Below are 23,180 nucleotides of genomic sequence, written 5' to 3'. Positions count from 1 at the left end.
AGAACCCTAAAGAAATATTCATAGAGAGAGAGATGAAAGAAGATGATGAAATCTGATTGTAAAGTTGTATTCATGAATTTTATAGTACATATGTATGTGTATATACACTTACAGGTTGTTTGTTAGCTGGTTAGAGTTATGTAGATATTATAGTAACTGTAGGGATTATTTATGAGTATTTATGTATATTTTATGCATGTATATTAGTTATTAATTCATATATTGGTTATATTTGTGAACAAACCTGTCTTAAGTCATTTGCAAGATTCTGTTTACTTTTAAAAGTCAATATGGACAAGAATTTGTGAGGGGAATTTTTCTTGTGAAGATCGATCGAGATCGAGCAAAAAAAAAATGTAAATTACGATAACAAATATATAAAAACAATAATTTTAGGAATCTTAATAGTTTAATTCATTAATTATTTAAATTTTCACCATGTCAGTGATGATTTAATCCGCACTATATTTTATTATTACAACCATTGACACTCCTTAATGATAAATTGATAATCCTGAATCCGCTACTGAATCAAGCAAAAAAAATGTAAATTACGAGGACAAATATATAAAAAACAATAACTTTAGGAATATCAATAGTTTAATTCATTAATTATTTAAACTTTTATCATATTGGTGAGGATTTTAATCCCCACTTTGTAATTCCTTTCTCATTTATCCCCTATTTAATAAATGTTTAAAACAGAAAAAACAAATATAAACCAAAAAAAAAAAAAAAGAAAGGGAACAGAAAGAGACTGTACACAAGGTCTAGGAACAGCCACAATTAGTTTTATAACATATGCATTAAATTGTAAACAGATGGTCCCGTAGCTCAGTTGGTTAGAGCGTTGGTCTTATGAGCCGAAGGTCGCGGGTTCGAGCCCCGCCGGGACCAAACTCCCTTCATCATACAACCTTGTTTATTTTTTAATATTTGAAAGATAACCAAAAATAATTTTACCTCGAAAGTATTTTTATGAATTAAAAGAAACTTTAAGATTTTCAAGAAGTAATTGAGGGTATAATAGGTAAAAAAAAATTGTCATTTCTTGATTTGTCAAAATGGACAAGTAATTAGGGACAACTAAAAAAGGAAAAGTGGACAAGTAATTAAGGACATAGTATTATCTTATAAACTATGGGGATGGTGGTTTGAGCCCCGAGACCAATTTCCTTCATTTGAACCTTATACTTTATTTTTTTCAAGTTTCTTGGTAAAAATGACGACCTTCATTCTGTTTTCACGAGAAATATTTTTTGGAAAATAAGTGTGTTTCTTTGATCATTTTCTATTATTTGATTTGTAATAAAAATAATATTATCTCAAAAGTATTTATATATGTTATCTATCAAATCCTCATATGAGGATGGTGGGAATCAGAGTGGTGGGTGGCGGGTAAGTAGAGAAGAGGTAGTGTACTTGCATTGTCAACTATATAACTTGTTTTCTCTAGTTTGATAAGAAGTTATTTTCATTATTTTTTAAAAAAATATTGTTTTTGAGAAAATATTTTTGTTAAAAATTGGCATGGTATAATCATTAAACTGAATTTGATTATCCCACTTGGGTATATTCATCAATAGATCTTTTCAACAATAAATATATTTATCACTCTACCTTAACTCATATTCTACGTACTACGACGAATAACATTACAAACCCGTGCCACTAGATTTGGAAGTCGAGAATCACCAAAAAACTTAAAAATATATTTTCGTTTTAGTAATTTTTATTATCTTGCCCCTCCATTTTTATCAAAGTAAAACAACATCCCAAGAGAGAAAATAAATCATCACATACGTTATATGTGGGAGATTTTTATGAAGAAGAAATTGGAATGAATAGAAAAAAGGAAAGGGAAAATTAGATAAAATGTTTATTGAGTCAAAATTCCTTATCTAAAATAATTCAACTATATCTTTTATTACAAAATATGGTCTTTCGACCAAGCTTCGTGCAAGTGAAGTTCATTTATGTTGAGAACCTCATTGTCTCTTCTAGTTTGCTCTTTCAGTAGTTTACACACTTGCTCTTTAATTTGAATTGAAAATTTTAATTGTTTACTTCACGCTAATTGGATGACAGATCAAAATCAGCCTCATGAAAACTTTATATTCCTTGAGGAGGTTCTATCACATGGAAATGCTCTTTAATGGAACTTTAACCTTAGCTGGTCGTGACATAGCTTGTAAGTTATTCCAAAATCATTTTAAATTATTAAACCATGAGTAGGTTGGTAATAAGTCATTGCCTATCATTATCAATTGTAGATAAAAAGAAAAATAAAACTCATATCTAAAATTTGAAACTGTTTACAGAAGAATTGAGTTGATTGGAATTGAAAAAAGAATCATCTCTATGAAAATAATGAATTGCTACAATTAATATATAAATATTATACAAACAAACATATACAAATAATCAAATACATGCACATTCAACATCTCTAATGCATAATGATATATCATATATACATAATTATATATTATTTAAATAATATCGATACATTACATAATTAACTATTTATACAATATTGACCACTAAATTGTAGGGTTTAAGGGTTTTAAAAAGTTTGTTTTATCATATTGCTTCCCAAAATTAAACCTAACTATAACTTAATTCTTTCAAACCCATACCAAAATAACATGGCACATGACAACAAAATCCCAATATTATTTTTTACTAAAAAATTGAGTCCATGGAGTTGGACCAATTCTCATCCAATAAAATGGTTAATGACTCTAGCTCTTCCAAATGGCACTCATAAATCATAATGGGTTATTGAGGGAGGTGAAATATTTTCTATCCCATTAAATAGACAAGAGAATTCTGCCAGATAAGTTTTTTTTTTTTTTTTCTAATTTTATAATCTCTCTTTGTTTGTTTTCACTTTTTGTTGAAGTACTTATAAATTAATACCCCTTCAATTTTATTTTAAATGACATTATTTACTTATTTGTTTGTTATAAAAATATGACACATTTATATATTTAAAAATATTAGAATTTTTTATTTTCAAACTCCAATTTGAATCTAAACCCTTAAACAAAATTAATACAGAGGGAGTAACATATAAAGATTATTTTGCTTGTGTTCTCCACTTTAATCTTTATGATTGTTGTCGAGATCTAAAATTTAATAATACATCATGATGTCAACATTACCTGATTGAAGATGTCATGTCAGCACAAAAGGTGCACAAACATAAAAAAAAATTGAATTCGAAGGGATAGTAGATCCAAGTTAAATTTAGATATGTCACTGCAAATTCGATCATAATTTAGAAGATACTTATACCTTATCCCTAAATGAATATGAAATTAACATGTACTCAACAAGTATCATTCATCGACTTCATGAACGAAGTAGTGACGAAGGTTGGCTGTGAAAACAATTGCGTCAATACTTAATCAAATACAAGACCCTATAGTTAAATAATCAGCAGATAAAAGGAAAAATAATTCAAATAAGATTTCAAAAATCAACAAATACATGAAAATAAACACAATTCACCTCATCACATCAATATAAAGCTCAATCAAATTGAACAAAGTCAGGCAAAAATAAAACAATGAATTAATCGAATAACGCACTATGCAATTATTATTATAAAATTCTTTTAATTACTATATCATGATTATGAAATTTATATTATTATTAAATTTGAAATTTTTTACAGTTCTCAATATCAAATTCAAAATTAATCTAAATAATATACAATTTTCGAATTAAAAAATTATTGAATATGAATCTACATTCTAAATTAATTAAATCAAAACTTAACAATGTCAAGAACATAATTTACGAAATTCAAATCAACTAACACATTCATATTGACGATGAACATAAAATATAGTCCTTTTAAAAAAAAAAGAGAAAATACATAGAAACCCCCCTAAACTATGACCCTTTTTTTAAAAAGACACTTAAACTTTGCGGGGGTCCTAATACACCCCTAAACTAGTTTAAAGTGAAATTTTTAAACCCTTTTTCGACATTTAAGACAGAGAGTGTATATAACTCGCCTGAAGAGCGTGAAAACTAAAAAAAATAATTAAACTTTTTATTTTCAATATTTTTTATTAAATATATAAATAAAATTTATTTTAGAGTTAAATTTTATTTTTTCTTTCTCCTTCCTAAGAGTTTCACCATTGAAAGAGATGGCAATGACTTCAAGGATTTTTTTTCTCTTTTCTTTTTCATTCTCTTTCAATGGCAATTAGTTGATTTCCTCTGCGATAGCAACGCCGACTGATTTTACCGTTTCATCCTTAGATTTCTTTTCTTCCTTCTTCGCCGGCGAAAATCTTCTCCTCCTTTTTACCGGCGAGGTAAGAAGCGCGGGAAGATGATGGCGACGTTAAAAAAAGAATCATCGGCGTTATTTCCAGTGACTCCTAATTAATTACGGGGATGAAAATCGTCTTCACACCAAGCAAAAATTGTCCCATCCAAGCTCGGAGAGAGAATTTTCGTTTTTCCAGATACAACCGTGTTGATTGCAAAAATCAAAGGCAAAGTTCACAAAATAATAGTTTGATAGGGATTTTAATTTAAGAAAAAAATTAATTTGCTAGCTGATTTGATTTTTCAATTTTAGGGTTTAATCTTGATTGATTGATAATAAACACAGTGAAAATGGTGTACATCATGTCAGTGATGGTGAATTGAAAAAGGAAAAGAAAATAAAGAATTAAAATTTAAAAAAAAAAACAAAAAAAACTGTAAATAAAAACAAAAAGTAGAAAATTATATAAAATTTACACATGGCAAGCAACAATTGGTGCGTGCTTTCACCTTCTTTCTTATAAGTGGGTTTGACCGAAAAATGGGGTATTTATATTACTTTCAAATTGTCCAGTGGGGCATTAGGATCCTTGTAAAGTTTGAGTGTCTTTTTAAAACAAGTGTTATAGTTGAATGGGATAACTATGTATTTCCCCAAAAAAAAAAAAATTAAATGTCATCACTATATTTTTTGGCCAACAAAGTATCTACTTTTAATAAAGTTCATTCATACACATAAAAATACATGATACTTCATTTCCCAATTTATGTGACACATTTCATTTTTTGAGAGTCAAACAGTTTAAATTTGACCAGGAATTTGCACATGAACTCTTTTTTTTGAAATAAAGTTTATATATTTGTTAACTACGTAAAAAGTATTATAATTCAAAATAATTGATAATCCAAAATATTTAAAAGATCTATGAAAAAATTTATAGTCAAAGATAAACTTGTTTGAATCTTGAAATTCAAAATGTGTAACATAAATTGAGTCGGAGAAAGTAAAACATTAAATACTTTCCACACTCAAAAATATTCAACAATGTTTGTTGCATATTATTGCGGGAGTTGAGAGTTGCCGGCGATTCAATGTCTTCACTAATTCCAAACTTTTAATTCTTACAATTCCTCTTGTGCATTACATTACGAACATATCCACCAACACCAAAAATCCTAAAAGGAACAAAAAAGAATTAGCCATATCTCCCTAGCTAGATGCTAATGGTCAAATGGATAGTTATAATCAACAACCACATATTCTTAGTACAATATTTTATTTTAATTTATTTATCTTATTCTTTTTATTACTCCTCGTTTAAAAGAGAATATATTTCTTTCTTTTTTCTTTTTTTTTGGCAATTTTCTAATTTCTGTTTTTCATATGACATGTTTAACACGACAAGATTAAAGAATATTTTGATATATTTTACATATTATAAAGATCACAATATCAAAAGTACTCCTCTTGACTTTCTTAAATTCTGTATCAACTCAAATTAGAGAAACAAATTAGAGCGGAGGAATAATATTTAAGGGACATCTAACAACAAAAAGTAAAAGACAAGAGTGAATATATACTTATTTAACAAGCCAAACATAGTTTGACCATTGATATCATTATTCAAAGCATCTTCACAAGTGACCCTCCCTCTTTAGCTCCAATGCATTGCTCCACTATAAATATATGTTCACTTCAATTACCAAAACTCATATCATTATTTTTATAAATAATTACACATGGAGTTCTTCTTTCTATCTCTCCTTCTCATCATTTCCTTCTTGTTTTCACTCTCCCTTCATCTTCTTTACTTCAATAAAAATTCATCAGTCTTGCCCGGGACTCTACCCCCGGGCAAGACTGGATGGCCATTCATTGGAGAAACCCTCGAGTTTCTCTCAACTGGTTGGAAAGGTCATCCTGAAAAATTCATCTTCGATAGAATGTCTAAGTACTCCTCTAGTGTCTTTAGAACACACCTTTTATTAGAAAATTCAGCAGTTTTTTGTGGTGCTTCCGGTAATAAATTCTTATTTTCAAACGAAAATAAACTCGTACAAGTATGGTGGCCTGATTCAATCAACAAAATTTTCCCATCTTCGGTTGATCAAAATACGAAGACAACTAGTATAAATGAACAAGGCATTAGGATGAGAAGATTACTTCCGAATTTCTTCAAGCCTGAGGCTCTTCAACGTTACGTTGGGATAATGGATTCGATTGCTCAACGCCATTTTGAGTCATTTTGGGAGAAGAAGAGTCAAGTTCAAGTTTACCCTCTTGCCAAAAGCTATACTTTTTGGTTGGCTTGTAGATTGTTTGTGAGCATTGAAGATCCTGAACATGTTGCTAAATTTGCAAAACCCTTTGATGTTTTGGCTGCTGGATTGATTTCTATTCCCATTAACTTGCCAGGTATTGAAATGTGCAATCATTTTATCTAAAAATTTAAGTGATGATTAGAATAGAACACATTTTTATTTATTTATTGGTTTAAGTGAAATATGCGGGTAAAAACTTCTTCATTGATTGACACTACTTCATCGTAAAATTACACTAGGTGACAATATTCTCACACACACACATATATATATATATATTAACACTCATTGACTTTTACGTAATTTTACTTTTTTATATTTTGATATTCCGTAATCAAAATTTTGATTTTGCCACTGGTAAAAAAAGACACACTGATTAAGAAAAATAAAAGTACTCTATTCATTTTTATCAATATAATTTGACTCAACACAATATTCTAATAATAAAATGGAGACGTTCAAAACTCATAATATATATGAATAAAGTATGTTATAACATTTTTGTTTATAAAACTTGTGGTCTCAATTGTATAGCTATAAAAGTGGCGTGCTTCTCATTAATGGAAAATTTATATTGTTAGATGTTTGCAAATACAAAGAATATGACAAATGAACTAGTAAGCATAGTGTCCTACATAAATTATTAAAATGGTGACCGAATACATGATCTTTAATATGTCTTTTCACGTGCGGGCCTAATATAAGTTATATTTTAACATCAGGAACGTCGTATAACCGTTCGATCAAAGCGTCGAATTTGATAAGAAAGGAGCTTTTGATGATCATAAAGCAAAGGAAGGTGGATTTGTGTGAGGGAAAAGCATCAGCAACACAAGATATATTGTCACACATGCTATTAACAAGTGATGAAAATGGGAAGTTCATGCCTGATTTGGACATAGCTTGTAAAATATTAGGGCTGTTGGTTGGTGGACATGACACTGCTAGCTCTGCATGTACTTCTATTGTGAAGTATCTTGCTGAGCTTCCTCATGTTTATCAAGCTGTCTACAATGGTAAGTGAGCATTAACTTTTATTTGTTCTCTCAATTATGATTATAATATCAGAGGCGAAATTAGAATTTCAATTTTATGGGTTCTGATGAGTTTATAATAATGATTTTAAGTGATAGTAACTGAGTTCTAAATTTAATATTTATACATATTTAATGAATCTATAGGTTCGACTGAACATGTATGCGGGCTACTAGCACTGCCCTGATTATATGATATGGATGTATGTTCCAACATATATACTCCCTCGGTCCCTTTTTACTCGTCATTTTTGACTAATCAAGAAAAGATAATTATTTGTTTTTACCTATTATACCCTCAATTTATTTAGAGAGTTAATGTTTTTGAAAAAGGTAGAAGATCCTCTTTAATGAGTAAATTAATTTTGGAATTCTATCAATTAATAGGGGTAAAATGGTAAACTCACTATGTCAATTACTATTTTTTTTAATAGGTGTGCCAAGTGAAAAATGGACAAGCAAATAGGGACCCGAGTAAAAACTAGCTACTCTCCCGTTTTAATCGTTTGATTGGGACTTATAGTTTTAAAAACAAGACTTACAAAATTTATTAATGAATTTGATTATCTTACACTTGTGAAATCTAGAATAAATAGTTTTTACTCTGATAATCATGATATAGCTTTTAATTTTCACAAAACATACATTTAATTTTGACAAAGTCCTTTTTTGTTGTCTTGTTTTCTGTTACATGTCCTTGGTAAATAAACGTACTATAAATTGAGAGATGAAATTGGCCGGCAAGGCAAAACATATATTGTATTTCTATAAATTAATTTGCTATCTAGGAAAAATAGTTTTATTTAAAGATCTATAGACATATACTCCTTTTATTTTAATTTATGTTCCACAGATAGAATTTTGAGAGTTAATCTTTAATTTATATATCTTTAAATTATTTATTATTGTGATTTATAGTACTTTTTAATGATAAACAGAGCAAATGGAAATTTCCAAGTCAAAAGCAGCAGGAGAATTATTGACATGGGATGATCTTCAGAAGATGAAATATTCATGGAATGTGGTATGTGAGGTTTTAAGACTTGCACCACCTCTCCAAGGTGCTTTCAGAGAAGCCATTGTTGATTTCATCTTTAATGGTTTCTCAATTCCTAAAGGATGGAAGGTATGTATTAATAACCACATTAATCTTCATTATAATTTTTTTATCACAAGAAAACTCGCAACCGCTATTCTTTAGGTGCACACAGGGTAAAACCTTCGCTCCTATGCAATAGCTCGCAATAATCTTCACTACAATTTCTTGTGTAATTACTCATCAATTATACTACTCCCTCCGTCTCATATTAGATGGACACTTTCCATTTTATACGATAATTAAGAAATTATCAATAAATTAATCAACTTTACTATTTTGCTCTTTGTTCATATTAATTAGTCTCTTGAAAAAACAAATTTAGATCTTCAAAATTTGTTTAAATTTTCAAAGACCATATTAATTGTAGGGATAAAATAAGCAAAAATAATTAATTCTATCCTAATTTAGTAAGTGATCAAGTACTCCCTCCGTTCCTATTTACATGTCGTCTTTACTAAAATTAAATAGATGTTCCTTAATATTAGTCATTTCACAAAATCAATACATAAATAACACAATTCTTCCTATTTTACCCTTTGAGAGTTATTAAGCCTTGAAAGTATACATTTGATCAATATAGAAAAACTAAGTAATTCATATATATATTGGTCAAATTAGTTAATCAAAGTAAATTAATTCATGTTCATTTATTGAAAACTTGACTTCACGAGAACACTAAATAAGGATACAATAGTAAACTTACTTAGTTTCTTAAGGGACGTGAAATCTAAAATGGTTACAACTAAATAGGAACAGATGGAGTAATATAGGACAAATTTGTTAAGTAAAATGCCATCTAATATGAGATAGAGGGAGTACTCAATTTTTTTAATTAAAGAAACTGAACACTACACACTAGAATAATGTTATGTAAATTATTTAATGTGTACTATGTATAATTAATAATGCAGCTATATTGGAACTCAAATACAACTCACAGAAATCCAGAATATTTTCCAGAACCACTAAATTTTGATCCATCAAGATTTGAAGGATCAGGACCAGCTCCTTACACATTTGTTCCATTTGGAGGAGGTCCTAGGATGTGTCCTGGAAAAGAGTATGCAAGATTAGAAATACTTGTATTCATGCACCATATTGTCAAAAGGTTTAAGTGGAACAAAGTTATTCATGATGAGAAGATTATTATTGATCCAATGCCTGTTCCTGCCAAGGGTCTTCCAATTAAACTCTACCCTCATCAACTTTATTAGAAAATATAATAATTAACATCACTACAAGAAAAGTGTGAATTACTTGGGGATTTTCTTGGGGATCAGTATGAAAATCTGTAGGAAACTTATTTTCCTGCAAATTTTCATACTAATCCCTAGAAAAATCCCCATGTAATTCACAGTTTTCTTGTAGTGTATATAGAGGCATATGACCTAGTGATTGTGTGATATTGATGGTTACACACATGGATGTTGCTTCAATTTAATGTCATTTTCCCCTTTGTATTATTATTTTTTCAATAGCAATCTAAGTTACATGGTTTATAAGATGAAATTTTCGACTCGGATCTGTAGTTTTTATTACTCTTAAGTTTCTTAATAGGTAGAATTAAGTGCAGAAAAGAGAACATATATTGTTATAATTTGTATTTGTGGCATGACATTATATAATCGATAGTGTGGGTACAGCCTCTGTTTAACTAAGGAGAGTTGGGAAGAGAAAAAAAAAACATCTAAATTTATTTTAAAAATACTAATGTAACCATACACACCATAACTCCCCATAAGAATTATATTTATTATTAAAAATTAAAATTAATCTAAAAAGCTCTTTTTTTTAAATAAATATTTTTAAAAAAAAAACTATCTAACTACAACAGTTGTGAGAATTCTACAATACTCACATAATCTACACATTTTTTTAATTGTTCTCATCAAATTTAATCTGCTTTTACTATGTTCTATTTTCTCCTTTAATTTCTCTTAGTGGATTCGTTTTCTTTCAATTTTAATACTTTTGGCAAGCCTTTTTGTCTATTGTTGTATTTAGTTAGATAAATATTATCACCAATTTTCTTTTCTTTTTTTGTTTTTGAATTGTGCTTCCACAACCTTTTTCGTAATTTTTTTTAAAAAATTTAAGTATTTTTCCTAATTTGTATTGACAAGGCTTGAATTATACTCTGTCAGAGGAAAAATTGAATAAAACTTTTCTGAATTTAGCTAAGAAGGTAAAAACGGCATACTACAATCACATGAACATTACTAATTATTGTACTTTTAAGCTTATACTAAATTTAATTGGAGATGATCTCTATTATAGAGGATCCAAATCCAGCATGAATTGAAATGAAGGCAATGCAACTTGATTTAAATGGCGTATATATTATGAATATAAAAGGGTGTAATTATTAAAATGAAAAATAAGAGAATGTTACTTGGAAATCATATATCAAACAAATACGAGGTCTCATTAAATATAGAATATGTAACATTTGTTCACCAATTTATCAGTTGATAGTTCTATATTTAATTATTTTTAAAGTTTTAGCATTATCGACGCATATTAATATTTAATTTTATTTTTTACTTGACGTTCGACATCAACATTAGAGTCTGTCTAAATTTAGATTAGTATCAAAAAATTTCACATTTGAGGTAAAACACTCCATAATAAATAAGATAAATTATTATGAATACATAAATAGAAGGGAAAAATGACAAATATACCCCCAAACTATCGTAAATGGTATGCAGATACCCTCTGTCATTCTTTTGGGACATTGGTACCCCTGTAGTCCAAAAACTAGAGCACATATGCCCTTCACTCTAACGGAAGACTAAATAGGGACACGTGGCGCAATTTTATCCGTCTATCCAATATTTATTAAATATCGGGTCGGTGGATAAGATTATGACTCGTGTATGTCCATTAGTATAAAAGGTATATATGCTCTAGTTTTTGGACGGCAGGAACACCAATATCTCAAAAGTATAACAGAGGATATCTACATACCATTTACGATAGTTTGAGATATATTTATCCTTTTTACCTAAGTTAAATAAATAAATGCACATATCCTACTTCCTTCCCGCTCAACTTGTATTTCCATTTCAACTTGGCTCTTAATTTCATTCTGTGAGTAAAGCCTTGATATCTCTCTGCTTTCTGGGAAAATGAATCCTTCAGGTTCTTCTTCTTCCAAAAATCTTGAAAATTTGTGTGAAATTTGATCATTTTCCTAAATGAAATACATTCATATCTTTTTTTCGTGTTTTTAATCAATTTGATAATTGTTCATGTATCTGAAAATCCATTCAAGTCCACCAAAGATATCATCTTGGATTGGTAAGAGGAAACATGATCGTGTCAGGAAAGATAACAAAACAGGACTACTATTGATTGGAACGTACAAGATAGGGATGATTTCCTTCTTCGGAATGAAAAATATGATTTAGACTTGGATACTCGGAACGCGTTGAGCCACCATCAAATTTCATCTTACCACTATTGAGGTACCAAAAAGAGTGGTTGGCTTGGTCATTAGAACAAGAAAATTCTGAGGTATTCTTGCTGATGAAATCGGAATGGGGAAGACTGTTCAAGCCATCGCATTAGTGAAATTACAAAAAGATTCCACTATATTGTCACTACTTCCCTCCCAGTAGTAAAAGGAACTCTTGTTGTATATATGTCCTGTGATTGCAGCAATGCAATGGTTTCGTGAGATTGAACGTTGCACCAGTAGAGGAAGCAACAAAACTCTTGTTTATCATGGCGACAACATTGAGAATATCAAATGTATCTACAAATTCGCGGAATATGATTTTGTCATTACACTATCGAGCCTGACTGTAGTCCCACACAGGAACTCAAAACATATTGATGATGATGTATCCAGGAGGAAGTCAGTTCTGCATTCCGTGAAGTGGAATCATATAATTTTGTATGAGGCAAGTCATACATTATGTTATTGTTTTCTTCAATTGTAGTATTTCTTGGTTTCCCAGTACATGGTATTCATTTGCTATTTATGCAATCTTTTTCTTATAAACACCAGCTTTTCAAGTCGATCGTGTTATTAGAGTTGTAAATATGTATGGTGATTATGAAGAAATCTATACCGTTAACTGCTGAATAATATGCTATCAGCTATGATACTTATTAGAATGTGAAGAATCTTATGGCGATTACGAAGAAACCAGTACAGTAGCTGCTGATATTTTATCTGCAATTTTATTAACTGATTGAACTTCTGTGGCATAGGCTCATTATATCAAATCTGTAGAAAGCAACATCACACAAGCGGTTCTTGCTTTAGAATCTACTTATAAGTGGGCCTTAACCGGTACACCCTTGCAAAACCGTATTGGAGAATTGTTCTCATTAGTAAGTTAACTTCTGCCAGTTTAACTACACTTTCTTTAGCTTTTATAGTTGTGAGGTTAATCAAATGTTTTACTTCTATACAGGTTCGTTTCTTAAGAGCTTATCCTTATGCTTATTACTTTTGCGAAGATTGTGATCACAGAACACTTGATTTTAGGTCGACATAAAGTTTATATTGTTATCCTTTTGCTTCTCAAACAATGTTACTTCTGAAATAATTTGCATTGTCTGTTCTTTCATAAATTTGACAGAATCTCTAATAAATACTGCCCTTGTGGATGTGCTAGATACTTTCTCTGGTGGAACAAAGTAAGTTAATAATTAGTAATATACATGAGCTTCATCATCATATTGCTGATATAGTAAAGTTGAAGCATCTTCTTCTTTTTTTCTAGTATATTGAAATACCTTTAAAGCTGAGATCTAATAATGAGGAGCGTAGAGATGCGATGGTGTTTTTGAAGCACAGAATTCTGGAAAAATTATTGCTAAAACGTACCAAAAAAGAAAGAGTTGCTGATCTTGCACTCTCCACAAAGACTGTAAGTTCTGTATTGCACTAATGTTGTGTGCTTCAATTCGAAAAGTATCTTCTTACTTATTACATTTTTTCAGGTTCAGGTTACAACGAGTATAGATTCTTTGGATATTGGTGAATATGAAACGTACAAGACATTGTTCCGTAGAAGTCGAGAACAATTGGATAGGTATGCTATCTCTCTCTGATATTTCATTCTTTTTCTTCACATAAAATTCTCAATCATTTGTGTCATTACCTAGTGAAAAAAGTAAGAAGGAAGCAAGGATATTTTTATTTCTAACTGTATCCTCATTTCGTATTTGGTGTAGTGTCCACGATGGAACTCTGATGAAAAACTATTTTCTCATGTTTCCTATGATAGTACTCCTACGGCAGGTACCAAGACAATTCTTTATAAATGCTTGACATGTGTGGAGTCTCTCCGGATTAGAGTGAAAATGACATTTTGCTCCTTGGATATATAAATTGATAAGAGCAAAGGCTTCCCTTTCTTTACACCAACTCCTCCCGTCATGGGGTTGTTTGTCCCCGACTTTGATTCTCTTGACCTGTCCCTACTAGTTGTCAAAAAAATTTGGACTAGTGGAAGACGTATCAGACGACTGCTAAAGGCTATTAAACATAGTTGTTTGCTTAAATTATTTTGTGCTAGTCTTTAATTTGTGAACTTAATTTTGAAGTGACTGTTTTTAGTTTTCTTGTCCTTCTATTATAATACAGACACTGGCTTTTCTTTGCTTTTGTCTGAACTTGCCTCGCATAAATGTATTTGCCATTAACAAAATTTGACCAATGTCTTTCTTTAATCAGCAGGTAGTTGATCATCATTACTACGGGCCATTAACAGAATTGGCCAGTGGCAATAAAGAGGCTGGAGATGTTGAACAAGCATGTGACTTATGTCAGGATGCAGTGGAAGATCCAGTAGTGAGTTTGTGCACCTCTACCCACTGCCGATTAGTTATTCAGCTGAAGTTTAATTTGATAGCTCTCTCCTTTTTGCAATTACTAAATTATGTTGTCCATTCAAGGTCCAAGAACTTCGAGCACCTTTCAATTTCTCATTGTCAGGCTATATATTGTATGTTGAACCTTCAAATGCCATTTCCTAGTGTTGAACGGTTTTAGATACTTTTTCCTTAAAACAATGTCTGGATCACATGTTTTCTAGTTCTTCTGTTTTACTTTGTTTTTCCCTGGAAATTCTCAAGAAGTGGATTAGCATTTGGGATGCTCCCTTCCAGCGCCATAGACATTGAGATTTTATCAGATGTACATCTAGTATAAAGTTAATCTATTTTGATTGTTGCAGGTTACATCTTGCAGCCACGTGTTTTGCAAGGCATGTTTGATAGATTTTATTGAAAGTATGGGGAGAATGGCATGCCCTTCATGTACCGAACCCCTCACATTTGACTTCACTGCAAATAATGATAACGGAGATTCTAATTCTGAACCTACTGTCAAGGGGTTTAGCTCCTCCAGTATATTGAACAAAATTCATCGAAATGAATTCGAGACAAGCACTAAATTAGAAGCTTTGGTATGCAATTGCATTCTACATTATAATCATATTCTGCTCAGTTTGCTTTTCTTTTATTGCTATAGTATCTCTATTTTACAGAACCTAAATGCTCATTTTCTTACTTTTATGGAATGTAGAAAAAGAAATTAGCGTCATGGTTGAAAGGGACAAATCTGCAAAAGGAATAGTTTTTAGCTAGTTTACATCATTTTTGGATCTGATACAACATTCTCTTGATGTAAGACATAATTGTACTTTCTCCCTTCCTACTTTCCCTTTCAGACTAACAATTAAGGAAACTTGCATTGTCTGTATTCAGCTGTCGGGCGTCAATTGTGTTCAATTAGTTGGATCCATATCTGTTACTGCAAGAGATGCTGCAGTCAACAAGTTCACTGAGCATTCAGATTGCAGAATATTGCTTATGAGCTTGAAAGATGGAGATGTTTCCCTCAATGTTAAAGTTGCATCACATGTAAGGCCTGTGCATATCTAGTGTTCATTTGATATACTCAACTTCATTTCTCGGTGCATTCAAAGAACCAGCTGAAGATACAATTATGACTTGTAATCATCTGTTGAATAAGCACATGATACATGTCATGTTAGGTGGCTAATCTCCTGATCTTTGCTAGGTTTTCTTAATGGATTCATGGTGGAATCCTGCGGTGGAGCAGCAAGCCCAAGATAGAATCCATCGAATATGGCAACATAAACCAGTCAAGTATGTTTCATATTTCGTGCACTTTGGATGCCATTGAATGGAGAGCTTATTGTTGTTTCCAAATTTGCAGGATCATAAGATTTGTGATTGAGGATACAATTGAAGAGAAAATCTTAGAGTTACAAGAGAGGAAAAAATTACTTTTTGAAGGGCAAGTCTTTTTCTTAGATAGTTGGATATGTGTTGTGACTCTAGAAATTATTTTCCTTTGACATAATGAACTTGCAAGTTTCCGATTGCAGGACAGTCGGTGGTTCTCCAGAGGCCTTAGGAAAGCTAACAGAGCAGGACTTGGAATCACTGTTTTATTGTCACTTTCGACAAACTAATTAAATGACATATGCTTTGTTTAGCTTGTAGCGAAATTCTGTACAAAGTGTTGTGACATTTACCCTTAGGCTGTATGGATTTTGATCAATTGTTCTTATTGTTTCCTTCCATTTTAACTTCACTTGCATGATAAACAAATGCATCAGAATTCATACGTACATGATACTTTTTCTTGGTGACCGTAAAGTTTATGTACTTAATATTGTTATCCTAAACTGCATCATCTGAGAATACTCTCTTTTTCCATTTCCCCACGATGAGTAAGAGGTAAAACACAGTTTATCAGTCTTGAACGAGCATTCCATAAACTGTAAGCATCTGCTAAACATAGATTAAATAATAAAACTTACTAAGATATCTAACGACTAACGTTATACTAAGCATTTATGGTCTGATGTTACATTTTGCTTCTTTTCTACTTTACTGTCAATGAATTGCATATTACAGTATGTTTTAAAGCAAACTAATGAAGCACCAGGTTTGATTTTAGTTCTATTTCAGGAAAATCACCAATAAACAAAATAAATTGAAACAAGTACCAAAGAACGCGATACATGCTAGCAAATCATTCATACCAAAATACATACACATACAGTCATACAGATAACATAGTATTCATGTAGGATCATCAAGAGTTACATAAAAATACAGATCTTTATAAAACAAATTGAATCTCAATATCATTTTTTGATAAGTTAATATAGTATTCATGTAGGATCATCAAGAGTTACAGAGTTTGCAAAAAGGACAGCCATTGTAATGCACCTTGGCCTATTGGTGTGTGTTACTATGGTTGGTATTCGTGAGCCCATCAGCTCGTGAGAAGATTCACAAAAATAGTGTTGCTCATATCATGAACAATGATTCAACTAGGAAGCTTCTGCATTCTGTTAGAAGACTAGTGACATTCTGCCAGGGACGCTACCCAACTATGCCATTGCTATCCAATTCTGTGAAGTTCAATAGCCTTGCAAATGACAGTGACTTGCATTCTCTGCGTGCACGAGAGGTAACTTCTCAAATCTCACAAGAAAGGCTTCAAATAATGCCTATGTCTGCACAAGCTAAGGGTTTAATTTGCCTTTGAACTCTGTCAGTATGTATGCTGAATCTTTTTATCAATAATGTCTATAATTTACTTTTCTCCTTTAAGTTAAAACCTAGCCTATCAAAATCCTTTTATCAAGTTTTTTTTGCTTCTTAACAATTCAAACCAACTAAATTAAAGAAAGAAGATCAGACACAAACAATTTAGAAATCCACAGAACAAATACATATAGGTTATCAGTGAATCTATATATGTATTATTTTAGGATTGAAGGCAGGCGTGGAATAACTAATACATGAATAATTAGTGTCGGCATAAAATAATACATAAATTCACTTACATTACTAATACTTACATAACTATAACCAGCTATGTACCAAACGACGTGCAAACAAAACAATACTAATCGAGCTTTCAGATTAATATCCAGCTCATTTGCCATGTCAGCAAGTACTCGAAGTTAGATCGGTACAACTCATTATAATATCAAAACAGTTTTGTTAGTTAGAGTTTATGGCTGTAAAATGCAATTTGTAGTGAACATTTAGTTTTTTCTCTTTTTATATAAAGGTTGGCAAACAACTTTTCCACGTGAATGTTTAGTTGAAAATAGCATAAACTGGTTTTCTTTGTGAAGAAATGGACACTAACTGATTTTTTTGAAATTATATTTGAAAAAAACGACACACTTTCATTAGTTATTTTTCAATACTCAAAAACTATAAAAAGGAATTATAATTAAAAAAAATCAGCGAATTGGGCTCTATATAAGCAAGTCCTTCCCGCTCAACTTGTAGTTTCATTTCAACTTAGCTCTTAATTTCATTGTGCCCTGATTTCTCTCTGGTTTCTGGGAAAATGAATCCTTCAGGTTCTTCTTCTTCTCTTTCAAAAATCTTGAATCGTTTACATTCATATCTTTTTCTAATTTATTTGTAATTTGATAATTGTTCATGTATCTGAAATTGCATTCAACTCAGACCAAAGAAATTATCATCGATTGAAGAAAAGGACAGATAAGAGGAAACATGATCGAAAGAGGAAACAAAAGGAAAGAGGAAATATTTTGATATGGGAGTTAGTGGAACAAACAATGGATGAATTCCTTCTTAAGAAATATTCAGAAGATCTAGACTTGGGTAATCAGAACGCGGAATCGCTTTCTGAAACTGTTGAGCCACCATCAAATTTCATCGTGCCATTATTGAGCTACCAAAAGGAGTGGTTAGCTTGGTCATTAAACCAAGAAAACTCTCAAATCAGAGGGGGTATTCTTGCTGATGAAACGGGAATGGGGAAGACTATTCAAGCCATTGCTCTCGTGCTTGCTCAACGCGAATTACAAAAAGATTCCTTGTCATCTTCACCTGAGCAACTCCTCCCAGTAGTAAAAGGAACTCTTGTTATATGTCCTGTGATTGCAGCAATGCAATGGTTTCGCGAGATTGAACGTTGCACCACTAGAGGAAGCAATAAAACTTTTGTTTATCATGGTGCCAAAATGGAGAAATGTATGTACAAACTGGAGGAATATGATTTTGTCATTACTATGTACCCCACTATCGAGGCTGACTATATGCCCAAACTGTCAAAGAAGGGCGGCAAGAACTCAAAAAAGCGCAGCAGGAACTCAAAACCTGCTGATGATGATGTGTCCAGGTTGAAGTCAATTCTGCATTCGGTGAAGTGGAATCGTATAATATTGGATGAGGCAAGTCATATGTTATGTTGTTGTATTCTTCAATTGGCGTTCTCTATCTGTACATCGTGTTCTTTTTCTGTTTATGCAATTTTTTTTGTATAAATACCAGTTCTTCACATTGATCATGTGATTGGAGTCGTAAATATGGAGATTAGTATGGTGATTATGAAGAAACCTATATCGTTAACTGCTGAATAATATGCTATTAGACTGAAGAATCTTATAATGGTTACGAAGAAACCTGTACTGTTAAATGCTGAATAATCTTTGGTGGTAACACATGAACTCCTAAAGTACGTATGACACAAGATATTTTATCTGCAATTTTCTTAACTGATTGAACTTCTGTGGCATAGGCTCATTATATCCAATCTGTAGACAGCAACGCCACAAAAGCGGTTCTTGCTTTAGAATCTACATATAAGTGGGCCTTAACTGGTGCACACCTGCAAATTGAAGTATTGTACTCATTAGTAAGTTAACTTCTGCAAGTTTAACTACATTTTCTTTACTTCCTATAGTTGTGAGGTTAATCAAATTTTTTACTTCTATACAGGTCCGTTTCTTAAGAGCTGATCCTTATGCTTATTACTTTTGCGAAGATTGTGATGGCAAAGGACTTGATTTTAGGTAGACATAAAGTTTATATATATTGTTATCCTTTTGCTTCTCAAACAATGTTACTTCTGAAATATCTTGTGTTGCCTGTTCGTTGATAAATTCGACAGATTCTCTAATCCAATGTGCCCCCACAATTGTGCTCGATACTTTCACTGGTGGAAAAAAGTAAGTTAACAATTAGTAATATACATGAGCTTCATCATCATATTGCTGATATAGTAAAGTTGAAACATCTTCTTCTTTTTTTTCTAGTATATTGAAATACCTGTAAAGCCGATATATGATGAGGAGGGTAGAGATGCGATGGTGTTGTTGAATCACAGAATTCTGAAAAATATAATGCTAGAACGTACCAAAAAAGAAAGAGTTGCTGATCTTGCACTTCCAACAAAGACTGTAAGTTCTGTATTGCAGTAGTGCTGTGTGCTTAAATTTGAAAAGAATCTTCTTACTGGTTACCTTTTTGGGGTTTAGGTTAGAACGAGGAAAGTTTCTTTGGATACTGATGAATATAAAACCTACAAGTCATTGTTCCGTAGAAGTCGAGAACAATTCTATAGGTATACTATCTCTCTGACATTTCATTTTCAAACTCGACCACTTCATCCTTCAAGTCACCTTTACTTGTCTCTGATAAAAATCTATTTTCATATTTGGTGCAGTGTCCATGCTGGAACTCTGATGAAAAACTATTTTCACATGTTTGCTACTATCGTACGCCTACGGCAGGTACCAAGACAATGCTTTATTTATGCTTGTCATGTGTGGATCACTGGATAAAATACTTGTGTGAAGTTTCTCCGGATTAGACTGAAAATGACATTTTACTCCTTGGATATATAAACTGATAAGAGCAAAGGCTTCCCTTTCTTTACACCAACTCCTCCCGTCATAGGGCTGTTTTCCTCCCCTACTAGTTGTCACAAATTTGGACTAGTGGAAGACGTATCAGACGACTGCTAATGGCTATTAAACATAGTTTCCTCAAATTATTTCTTCATGTCAAAGCTACTATTTTGTGCTAGTCAGTGAACTTAATTTTGAAGCGACTGCTTTTAGTTTTCTTGTCCTATTATATGAACTAAAATACAGACACTGACTTTTCTTTGCTTTTGTCTGAACTTGCCTCGCATAAATGTGTTTGCCATTAACAAAATTTGACCAATGTCTTTCTTTAATTGACAGGTAGTTGATCATCCTTACCTTGTAGCTTGTGGCAATAAAGAGGCTGGAGATGTTGAACAAGCATGTGACTTATGTCAGGATGCAGTGGAAGATCCAGTAGTGAGTTTGTGCACCTCTACCCACTGCCGACAGCTGAAGTTTAATTTGATAGCTCTCTCCTTTTGGCAATTATTAAATTATGTTGTCCATTCAAGGTCCAAGAACTTCGAGCACCTTTCAATTTCTCATTGTCAGCCTATCTATTGTATGTTGAACTTTCAAATGCCATTTACTTGTGTTGAACAGTTTTAAATACTTCTAGTATAAAGTCTTTATCTTTTCTGAACTGTTCATCTCTTTTGATTGTTTCAGGTTACATCTTGCAGCCACGTATTTTGCAAGGCATGTTTGATAGATTTTGCTGAAAGTACGGAGAGGATGGCATGCCCTTCATGTACCGAACCCCTTACATTTGAGTTCACTGTGAATAATGATTCTAATTCTGAACCTACTGGCAAAAGGTTTAGCTCCTCAAGTATATCGAAAAAAAATCAGCTAAATGAATTCAAGACAAGCACTAAATTAGAAGCTTTGGTATGCAATTGCATTCTACATTATCATATTCTCCTCAGTTTTGTTTTTCTTGTATTGCTATAAATCTCTATTTTATAGTACGAAACTCCATCTTGAGTTTCAAAGTGAGGGGGTCTGCTAATTACATGCTTGATGCTCATTTTTTACTTTTATTGAATGTAGAAGGAAGAAATTAGCATCATGGTTGAAAGGGACGGTTCTGCAAAAGGAGTAGTTTTTAGCCAGTTCACATCGTTTTTGGATCTGATACAACGTTCTCTTAATGTAAGACATAATGGTACTTTCTCCCTTCTTACTTTCCCTTTCAGACTAACAATTAAGGGAACTTGCATTGTCTGTATTCAGCTGTCGGGCGTCAATTGTGTTCAATTAGTTGGATCCATGTCTGTTACTGCAAGAGATGCTGCAGTTGACAAATTCACTAAGGATTCAGATTGCAGGATACTGCTTATGAGCTTGAAAGATGGAGGCATTGCCCTTGATGTTAAAGTTGTATCACATGTAAGGATTCATTTTCTTACAATTATGACTTGTATTTATCCGTTGAATAAGCACATGATACCTGTCATGTTAGGTGCCTCATCTCTTCATCTTTGCTAGGTTTTCATAATGGATACTTGGTGGAATCCTGCGGTGGAGCAGCAAGCCCAAGATAGAATCCGTCGAATAGGGCAACATAAACCAGTCAAGTATGTTCCATATTTCGTGCACTTTGGAGCCATTGAATGGAGCTTAGCTTATTGTTGTTTTCAAATTTGCAGGATTGTGAGATTTATAACTAAGAATACAATTGAAGAGAAAATCTTAGAGTTACAAGAGGAGAAGAAATTACGTTTTGAAGGGCAAGTGTCTTTTTCTTACAGTCGTCTAGATATATAGTTACATATGTGTTGTGACAGAAAGATAGTTACCATACTGAACTTCAAAGTTTCCGATTGCAGGACAGTTGGTGGTTCTTCAAAGGCCTTAGGAAAGCTAAAAGGGAAGGACTTGAAATCCCTGCTTAATTGTCACTTTTGAGTTTTGATATGTTCTATCTCTTCAGTTTGACAAACTAATTTTGTACAGTGTGTTGTGACATTCACCCTTGGGCTGTATGGATTTCGATCTGTTGAAAGAGTTAATTTTCTGTTGCTTCTGCATCACCTTCAACAGGCATTAGCTTCATCAATAGTTAAATTGTTTCCTTTTCATTTAACTTCAATAAACTTCACCACAACAGGTTCCAAATTTCTGCTTGGATAGACTTGTTAGTGTCAGCAATACCAATTACTTTAACAAAAGTTGGAAGAGGAGGATTAGGTAGATATCCTTTCACAGGTAGATGTTTTTCATCTGTGGAAATTTCAATGACTTTATCACCGTCAGATTTCTTAAATTGTGCAAGCCTCTTTCCGACATGCTCCTTGGAAACTCAGCATTGACAAAGACTGCAGGATTTAAGGTGTTCATCAGTATTCAGTAGCATCTCTTAAGACAACAACTTCTTACATGTACTAGCGAAGAAATACTATAATTTTACATAAAAATAGAGAAGTTTATAAAACAAATTGAATCTCAATAAAACTGAGGATATTTCCATAAGTTGGTGAGTTTTCAATAGTGATTAGATTAGCATCCATGTAGATGGATTGGATAATTTATTGAAGTTGGAGCAGCACATATGAGTATGGATTTGAAAGCCACAAACTACTTAATCCGCATGCTAGACTGATCATCTGCAATGCTTCATATACACAAACTACTTGTACCATGTAGATAACTATGCTTCCTCCACCGTCTCTGATGTCAAATGTTTCATCTTTTACCCAAATCCCTACCATAAAAAGAGAAATTTTT

The 23,180-nt window shown here is 32.0% G+C and overlaps 2 protein-coding genes, 1 non-coding gene and 1 pseudogene across 3 annotated transcripts; all 4 read left to right on the top strand.

Annotated features, from left to right (window-relative positions):
• The first annotated feature begins 823 nt into the window (after positions 1–823).
• Positions 824–897, top strand: TRNAI-UAU (transfer RNA isoleucine (anticodon UAU)). Its single transcript has one exon. It is a non-coding gene; the product is annotated as a tRNA-Ile (tRNA).
• Positions 898–6,033: 5,136 nt separating this feature from the next.
• Positions 6,034–9,962, top strand: LOC125877297 (beta-amyrin 28-monooxygenase-like). The gene is made up of 4 exons (XM_049558632.1): positions 6,034–6,709; positions 7,338–7,631; positions 8,588–8,775; positions 9,660–9,962. Exons 1-4 carry the CDS (start codon positions 6,034–6,036, stop codon positions 9,960–9,962), a joined length of 1,461 nt encoding a protein of 486 aa, XP_049414589.1.
• Positions 9,963–12,413: 2,451 nt separating this feature from the next.
• On the top strand, positions 12,414–16,215 carry LOC125877296 (ATP-dependent helicase rhp16-like; annotated as a pseudogene).
• Positions 16,216–17,065: 850 nt separating this feature from the next.
• LOC125877295 (ATP-dependent helicase rhp16-like) lies at positions 17,066–23,109 on the top strand. Its single transcript, XM_049558631.1, has 16 exons — positions 17,066–17,221; positions 18,074–18,131; positions 18,241–18,971; positions 19,319–19,435; positions 19,519–19,592; positions 19,691–19,748; positions 19,836–19,979; positions 20,058–20,143; positions 20,246–20,312; positions 20,769–20,867; positions 21,120–21,341; positions 21,504–21,605; positions 21,687–21,842; positions 21,942–22,030; positions 22,103–22,183; positions 22,283–23,109. Exons 1-16 carry the CDS (start codon positions 17,066–17,068, stop codon positions 22,359–22,361), a joined length of 2,319 nt encoding a protein of 772 aa, XP_049414588.1. The 3' UTR covers positions 22,362–23,109.
• The last annotated feature ends 71 nt before the right edge of the window (positions 23,110–23,180 follow it).

Source organism: Solanum stenotomum, chromosome 9 (genome assembly GCF_019186545.1).
Source record: "Solanum stenotomum isolate F172 chromosome 9, ASM1918654v1, whole genome shotgun sequence".
NCBI lineage: Eukaryota > Viridiplantae > Streptophyta > Magnoliopsida > Solanales > Solanaceae > Solanum > Solanum stenotomum.
This window is presented reverse-complemented; position numbering and strand designations above follow the sequence as displayed.

Bases quoted from the DNA above. Each gene is read 5' to 3' on its own strand.
- LOC125877295 (XM_049558631.1), top strand. From the start codon at position 17,066: ATGAACAATGATTCAACTAGGAAGCTTCTGCATTCTGTTAGAAGACTA. The intron at 20,868-21,119 runs GTGAGTTTGTGC...TGATTGTTTCAG, and splicing joins ATGCAGTGGAAGATCCAGTA to GTTACATCTTGCAGCCACGT. The intron at 22,031-22,102 runs GTATGTTCCATA...TCAAATTTGCAG, and splicing joins GGGCAACATAAACCAGTCAA to GATTGTGAGATTTATAACTA.
- LOC125877297 (XM_049558632.1), top strand. From the start codon at position 6,034: ATGGAGTTCTTCTTTCTATCTCTCCTTCTCATCATTTCCTTCTTGTTT. The intron at 6,710-7,337 runs GTATTGAAATGT...TTTTAACATCAG, and splicing joins TATTCCCATTAACTTGCCAG to GAACGTCGTATAACCGTTCG. The intron at 7,632-8,587 runs GTAAGTGAGCAT...AATGATAAACAG, and splicing joins TTATCAAGCTGTCTACAATG to AGCAAATGGAAATTTCCAAG.